The sequence below is a fragment of the Abramis brama genome, assembly GCF_963993115.1.
Source record: "Abramis brama genome assembly, chromosome: 1".
Lineage (NCBI taxonomy): Eukaryota > Metazoa > Chordata > Actinopteri > Cypriniformes > Leuciscidae > Abramis > Abramis brama.
The window spans coordinates 9,604,213-9,612,910 of record NC_139963.1 but is presented as its reverse complement, the minus strand read 5'-3'; the positions used below and the strand labels follow the sequence as shown (position 1 = coordinate 9,612,910).

The following is an 8,698-nucleotide window of genomic DNA, read 5'->3' as shown; positions in this document are numbered from 1 at the left end:
TTTCTACATCCCTCTGTAACTGATCTTTGATGGAAGTAGCCAAGAAGTGGCACTGAGAGATAGGATCAGTTGTGGGTATCAAGGAAGTGGGACCCTGCAAAACCCATCCTAGACGAGTATGCAGTGCAACAGGACTTCCAGGGGGACCAAATATTACTCGTTCCATAGAACATAGCAAATGAGGATGATCTGCTCCCACTAACAACAAAGGCTTAACCTGATGGAACTCTTCAAGAGGAATATTTCTAAGATGCTGATAGCATCTTCGAAGAGTACGGACAGGGTAAGTCTGTTCAGGTAAGTCCAACATCTTAGATGTGAATGCTGCACTGATCTCATATTTCCTTTGGCTGAACGATGCTGGAGAGATGGAAAATGTAACATTAGTGCCATTAATCTCCTCAGAACCCTGTCGGATAGTTCTCAACCTTAGCGACTCAGCCGCCCCAGTTAGGCCCAGCATCTCTGCAGCTGAAGAAAGGAGCATAGTTCTTTCTGAACCATCATCAAGAATGGCATAGGTCTCCACAGTCCTTCCTTCATAACTCAGAATAACCTTTACCACTTTCAACAGCACAGAATTTAGGCCACTTGGTCTACTCAAGTAGAATGTACCAGAGTCAGGTTTACGAATATTGACTTCATGCAAAACTCCCAAATGGCGCTCTTTGCAATATGGACAAGGCTTCTTCAAGTCACAATTAGCTGAACGATGTGTTCGACCACATCTCCAACAACGACCATTTTCCAAGATCCATTTTCTTTTAGCCTCCACATCAAACTGTTGGAAATGTATACACTGGCTCAAATGATGGGCTTGATAACCACAAAAGGCACAGAAAGGTCCTGGATCTGATTGGTTGCTATTATCATGCTGAGACATTCTACCTTTTGGGTTACAATGTTCCTCTTGATTTGCACCCTGCAAAAAGGTGGCCGTAGAATGCAGAGATTTAGGAGGTCTCTCTTCTCTCACTTGATACTTTGTTGCCCCCTTTGATTGTTCGGATACTTGGACTACTAGACTTTGACATTCTGCTTCCTCCTCCAGCCACTTTGCAAAATCCACCAAATTATATGGAATATTTGGATTGACAGTTCGAATATGTCTAGCAAAACTGGAGACATGATGGGCTGAAAGCTTACTTAGAAGCTGGTGAACATGAGAAGAACAAGCCAACTCCTTTGCCCCTTGATCTTGACCCCACGATTGAAGCATGCCTACGAGAGCCTGGACTCGTAGTGCAAACTGACTAAACCCAAGGGAATCCCCAGAGCGTAAGGCTGGAAGGTTCTGAATGGAAGCCAACTCCCGCAACACTAAGTGATGAGGTTGGCCATATTTCCGTTGGAGGGCATGTAATGCTGTAGTATAAGGCTGGGGGGTCATGAGCATATGCCAGGGCCAAATGCCGTGCATCATCAAGCTTCAGATGATCCAAAAGGATATGATATTTGTATTGTTCTGTTTCCTCTGAAGGTAATAGATTTTTTAGTGCCATATTCAGCATTGCAAATTCTTGAGGATCGTTTCTTTTGAAACATGGAAAGGAAGGCCTCTCAATTGCAGCTAGTCTTGAATTCCCAGTTACTGAGGAAGGCTGAACATAGGCTGCCATTACTGGTTGACTCACCATTGAATCTCCAGACTGGATCATACCCGGAGGTCCAAACGATGTCTGAGGTCTAAACACAGGAACACTACTAGTAGCAGTCACGCCTGGAGGGCCCCTGGATTGTCCTAATGGTCCAAACTGTGCTATAGGTATTGAAGGAACCCGACCACTTGACGATGGTATGGCCGTCGGAAAGACATGACCCGGATAAACAAAAGGACCATAAGGAGGACACAGTAGAGGAGGAGGAAATGGCACTGGATAACCTGGAAACATCCATGGGGAAAATCCATTCCCTTGACCAGGAACAGGCCCACCGCCTATCGCCACCTGTGGATCATTGGCTGGACAAACTGGATACAATGGCTGTTGAATTAAGGACCAAGGCGGAACATTACCAAACTGAGTTGGATTCATACTCATTCCAGGAGGATTCTCGGAGGACTGGGACTGAGAGTAAACGTGCTGTGTAGCAACAGGTTCAGTTAACAATTGGGCTTGAGACAACTGTAGAGAACAGGGCACTAATGATCCTCCCCCTTCTTGTGGCAATGGCGTAGGGAGCATAGATCTTGGTGGAGGAGGAAGAGTACTTTGTCTACTGAGTTGAGGAGGTGATGTAGGTGGATCAATATCATGTCGGCTTGCTTCATGTTGTCTTAGGCATTCACCCAATTCATGAACAAGAGATGTTCCAGCATTGTCATCCTCTTGATCCCGTCTCACCTCAGGAGATGTTGTCTTAGAACTTTGTTTGGAACTGATTGTGAAGGAAGAGTTTCGACTCATCTGGATGGTTCTCATACTCTGGCTCAGTTCTGACACCATTTCTTTTATTTGCTGTACCTCGCTAGCGAGATTCCTCACTTCAGCCCGAGTTTCAGATATATCAGCTCCCTGTGATACTTCCTGAAACACATGATCAGAAACATTTTGTCCTTGTGTGCAGGCTGGTTTTCTTGACTGAGTCAGTAAGTAATCCTGATGCCATCTGGGGGGGTTTGATATCCGTTTAGGTCTTTTAGAATCATCTTGATCCATCCTAGCAGCCTCTCCGGCTCGAAGGACCATGTAAAGTTTTGAATGTTCGGTTCAGGAAATGTGCTACCAGGATGGTGTGTCCATTAAAACACAGGGATCCAGTACTCAGTCCATACTCATTTTATTGCAACAGATCATAGAGTTGTATGGTTTCTATAAACAAATAAACAACAAGCAGAATCTTAAATACAATAGAACTTCAACTAATAAATCAGACATCACAATCCAATCATAAACAATTCAAATTCAGAATAGTAAGAACACTGAAATATAAGAATCATAATCACATACAACATTTCAGAACTAGACAAACAAACTCAAGAATTAACATCATAAAACAAATCAAAGATCACAAACTTACATTTTCAGGAACACATCAACTCTACAAAAGCTCTCATGGTGAGAGAAAGAAAGGACAGTCTGCTTCCATTGAATGTTGCACACACCAAACTCTAGTAATCAATCATTAAGTGCACCTGAGGAGAATTAGCTCCTCCCATGACCGGCTACGTCATGTGATCCCTAGAATTCTCAACAATGATAATGATAATATGCTCTCAAATTAGGAACCAACTTACCTTTGTACTGAGTATTGGTTTCTGTAAATTATGTACCACTATATGAAATCCTTCACAATGTTTTCTTTGCCTTCTACACTTTGTGGGTAATCGAAACAACCAGCAGTCTGCAGCAAGCTGGCATACTTATCCATGAGCATGTGTAATTCATCCAAAGATGCTGCACTAGATATCTGGTAAATAGGACACATTCAAAAGGAGCAATTAAATTCTAATACATTTTTCTAAAAGCAAATACCCCAAAAATATTGTAATTGTTAATCCTTAAACCATTGTTTACACACACACAAAATCTTAAAATGAGCTTAAATAATTTAATGTACCTCAAGTAAAGCTGCCTTCATGGTCTCATCTGTTATATCTTCAATAGTACCATTAATGTCAACCCTCCCAGTGAGGTGATTGTATAGCATATCTGAGAGGAAGCGAGGACCTGGACCACCGTGAACAATAGAAACTGCAATCATCTGCCCCGCAAGGAAGTATTCATCTTCTCTGGCAGCTATAGTAAATTGTTTTTGTCCAGTTACTATAAAACAAGGCAATTATGAACAGGGCAGATAAAAAAGTAGATTTAAGTAAATAATTTACCTGCACTGTTAAAGGTGAGAAATCTCCTATTTTCTGGACCATCAAAGATTCTCCGTGTCCTTAAACAGTCCATTAGGAGGGTTAGAAACTCACGTTTGGGACCACCTGTGTCCACTGCATCTTCAGTTGTGCCTTCGTCATCTGTGAATTTAACAAGCATGTCGTGTAATGGGTTGTATGATGCACGTCTGAATCCACGAATTGCTCCATCCCAAACATTAGCTCTATTTATGTTGAATCGGCTGCAAGATGTTTTTATTATCTTCAATGAGAGATCTGACACAATGTCTGCAGAAGTTAATACATCAGTGCTGTAATAAATAAAGAGGTTTTGATTAAGTTAAGCAAAATAATAATGAAATAAAAAAAGTCAATAAATTTAGGAACATGACATTGAGACAGTAATTCATAAATTAATTACCTTTCTTCTTGAACATGTTGTCTGCTATCATCGGATGCTTCCGAGTCACTTTCGATTATTATTGGTGCATAGAGACGTGTGTAATTGCTGAAAAAAGACAGATTAACAGGAATTTACATCCATTGACATACAAAAGTAATTGTGGGCTACTTGTAAAGCAATTCATTTATTTTTTTAAATTCTTTTTGAGGTTATACAAGTAGCTTACGTGTAGCACTTTTGTTGGCCATGTGTGTGTTCTTTGATATTTGTTCCGTTTTTTCCTGCTTCCTAGATTTGTCAGAAATATAACAATTATTAAAATAACATTATAACTGACCATTATAAAGAGAGAATACATTTTTTCATTTGTTGTAACAAAGTAACTTTGCAAGGTATGAACAATTATGAACTTACTTTGTCCAAAGAAGGCAGAGAGACATCAGGGGGTCTGAAAAACAACTACTGTGTATTAATTTGAACAACTCCACTCCTAACCTCCAAATAATGTCTTGTTAACTATGCTAATACCTGTTTGATGTGCTTCCTGCATTTGGTGTGCTTGCTTCATCTGGAACATCCCATATCTGTAAAAACAAAAAAACAAGCCACTTGTTAAAATGAGTTACAATTAAATGTTATATTTATGTAAGGAGACATGCAATTAAATGCACCCACCAAAGTGTCACTCTCATAATGTGGACTGTGAGAGGTAGACTTTACTTGCACTTCACTGTCTTCACTAGAAGAATCCCCAGAGCAGTCTTCAAACAACAATGAAAGTAATAAATTCACTTTAATTTAAACCCATTCGTGTAAATAGTGTTTTATACATTATGTCTTTGTAAGATTTTCATTAAATTAAATATGCTTACCATTGGCTAAAAAGTCTTGAAATGTGCTTAGAAACAGTGTTATTCTTTGATAAGCCTTTCCAATTGCCTCTTTGTACAGGTGTAGTTTGAAAGGGGTGTTTGTTCCTGGAATGTTTTTCACCTCTGAACCATCTGGGTACAGCAATACATAGGGGCCCTCTTCCATATCCTGATTAAAATCTCTTACTTTCTTTTCAGCAGCAATTAACAGTTGCTCAGATGACCAATTAGGTTGAACATCAAGAGGCAGGGTCTTCCCTCTGATAGGCTTTAGAACACCACGATGTCTCCACATAACTCCAACATAAATCTACACATGAAAAGAATAAATAAAAATGTTAAGTGTCACAAACTGAAATTTAAAATTAGCTTTAACTTGGGGCATGTGACTATTTTATAAAATATTTATAAAAAACTATTTTGTCAATGAAAATAATACTGATAGATTAAAAGATACTCATGTTTTTGAAAATAGTTGATATCTTTATTTTCTCAATTCCGCAACTGGACTGAATTCCATAGGAAACAGATATGGGTTAGGGGTAATCATGATTCTAACTAACTATCCTTTAAAGTAATTATGTAATGGAAGTTGCAATAGTCTTCATCCCTATTGTGGCATATACAAGATACCTTCACTGATTTTTTATCCTTCTTAGAAGATTCCTGACATTTCTTAGTAAAGAAGGTTTTCCTCTCCTTCTCCTTCAAAGCCCTGAACTTCATGAAGGAATCCACTGTACTTCTCTCTGATTTCCCTGCTTCAAACACATTGTCATAGAAATCTCTCAAATTATACTCGACAGTTCACCAAGCAAATATTGTTGCCTACCTGCACTCGTGCTTGCCTCATTTTCATCAGGAACTTTATCTTTCAGAAATTTTACACTTTTACCACATGCACTGCAAAAAGCAGGACAGCTTTCCAGTGTAGCGCCACAAAATGGACAATACATTGTGATCTGTAAAAAAATGTTAACTTCAGGGAAGAAGCAGCCTGTTAAAAGGGCATTCAGACTAACACTAATCTTTTGAAATAAAATGTCAACGCAAAATCACAGTGACTGTATCTATCTAACAGTTACTGCACTGGACAAATATTGTGTTAAAGTGTTTAACAACACTAAAATTAAACATACATTTTAATATTTACTTGTTTTTACTTACATTCACATTCTTCGTGCGAGTGAAAAGCATCCAGACCGCCAGCGATAACGCGTGGGAGATTGAGAGCAATTTACCGTTTCCGGAGACCACCTGCCCCCCTGGTGGTCGGGATCATTTCCGTTGTGTTGTGGCTATTCCGTTGTGTTGTGGCTTGTTTCCGTTTTGTTGTGGCTATTCCGTTGTGCTGTGCACTACTGGGCCACCGTACTAAACAACTGACTTATTGTTGCATCACTGCATCAATAGAAAGAGAATCAAAATAAAGAAAATATAGTTCCAAGTGCCCAACCAAAGGGATCACTAATCGCCATAATGGTGACTAAAAATATTTTAGGAAAATCAAAATCAATTTATGAAGTCAACTTATGTTATGTTCTCACAAATTTTTCAGTTGTATTGACAATTCAACATTCAAGATTAATTTGGAAAATGAGTGAATGCAAACAAAGACAAATAACTGCAGAAGTGGAGGAAATGAGTGAAAGGTCCATTAAGAATTTCCCTGCCTCAAAAACCACACTCAAGCCAATCAATTAATCTTAACTTGGGTTTTCTGAGTAAATAAAACATAAGTATGTGAATAGTACAGATTACTAGATTTTTACAATTAAGTTAAGACATTAAGTACAGTTAAGGCGAGACACTACAGGTGAATAGGGATTTTTTTTTAACTAGCAGATATCACCATGAAACTTTCCCAGTTGATTACCTACATTAAGATGAGAAAAAAATGTATTACAAGTTTTCTGTAATTTAATGTTTAAATATGCAAATTAGGCAATATCTAATTAAATATGCACTAATTTGCATATATTTTAAAAAACGAAATCTGAGTATTTGATAAAGCCAGGTAAAAAAAATTTCTTTCATTGTGTTCACATATTAGATGGGGAAAAAATTACAGAGGGATTTATGGATATCTACTTTTGTTATCTTGTAAATCAGAAAATACTGCCAATAGCCTTAAAAAAATTATTTTCGCCATGTTTTTTGGAATAAAATGTTATATAAATCAGGCTAGGAATAATATATTTACAAATCCCTCTGTAAATGTCTTCATAATATAACTAGGTACAAGACTGGAAAGTTTGATGTATATAGGTGCTACTGAAGTGAAGATTTCAAACTTGGAGTATGAGAGAAAAGTCATTTTGAGAAAACGGGCTTTAAAGATTTATCATCAGCCAATGAGATCGCGCATTCAGCCCTTTTACTTTCACGATTGGTTGCCGATAAAAAGGAAATGACCATATTTGGATCCGACAGGATTGTACAGCAGAGAGAGAGCTTCCTAACGGTGCATGAGATGAGAGGGTGACGGCAGAGATCGCGGAGAAGTATGTTGATTAAGAACGCAAACTTGTGTTGAATTTATGAGAAATCTAGAGACGCAAACACACAAAGTGTAGTAAAATAAAGACCTAAATGTGTATTTCGGACTTTTTTTCACCACAAGTCTGAAAGAAGACATGTTATTGAAGACAAATATCCAAAAATCTCAAAATTGACCAGTAAAAAAAAAAAACTATGTTTTTGCCTGCCGTGTCTCGCCTTAAGTAAGAACCACTGTTGGATTTTACAGTGTATATATATATATATATATATATATATATATATATATGTGTGTGTGTATATATATATGTGTAAAAATAAAAGGTGCCTGGAGGAACCTTTTGGGGTTCTTTACTTTGCCACACCGGCGGAACCGTCTGTAGATCCTCTAGGCACCCTTTAAAAAGGGATGGTTCTCTGAGGAACCACACAGGTTTCCTGAGGAACTCTTATATTAGGCACTGTGTGGAACCACTGTGGGTGCCTCCAGGAACCAAATTTCATTTTTTTAAATATTTAATTTCATGTTGTTACTATGGTTACCTTTGACTTCTATTATAATAAACAAATTGAACCAAATACAAAATAAGAATCGTTTATTACATATTTTATATTCATTTTTATACATACACTTCCATGCACATGGGAAAAAAGCTAACTATAGATTAATATCAATGAATACACAAAAAAAATAGTATAATACATAAGCAACATGAATAATCAACCATGTATATACAATAGGCTATACAAGAAAAGACGTTTCAACAAAATGCATGGAAACACATATGTTCCACGAAATAAATCAATGTAAAATCTTTTAATTTTGACTAATTAAAAATGTCCATCTTCACTTAACTTTAAAACATTTGTGTTTTAGTCCGATGGTAAGTCTGACATCACTGTTTCCAAGTACAAAATCTCTATCAGATGCCAAAAACAAACAAACAGTGCTAATATACACTCATTGTGCTGTAATATTCCTGAAAATTATGATCCTAACCTGTATCTCTATACTGAAATCTCTGATGGTTAGTTATTCAGCTATTTTGAATCATAAAATGTTGATGTCAGGGATGCCGTTAGACTGGAGACTGTAAT

General features: G+C 37.6%; 1 protein-coding gene across 1 annotated transcript; it reads right to left on the bottom strand.

The window, feature by feature from the left end:
* Nucleotides 1–3,273: 3,273 nt before the first annotated feature.
* LOC311097275 (uncharacterized protein) lies at nt 3,274–6,019 on the bottom strand (the record flags this gene model as incomplete). Its single annotated transcript, XM_084136849.1, has 10 exons — nt 5,934–6,019; nt 5,102–5,411; nt 4,905–4,990; nt 4,758–4,813; nt 4,644–4,677; nt 4,456–4,517; nt 4,248–4,334; nt 3,827–4,068; nt 3,559–3,737; nt 3,274–3,408 (listed from the first exon to the last, which is right to left on the bottom strand). Exons 1-10 carry the CDS (start codon nt 5,958–5,960, stop codon nt 3,274–3,276), a joined length of 1,218 nt encoding a protein of 405 aa, XP_083992975.1. The 5' UTR covers nt 5,961–6,019.
* Between the last annotated feature and the right edge of the window lie 2,679 nt (nt 6,020–8,698).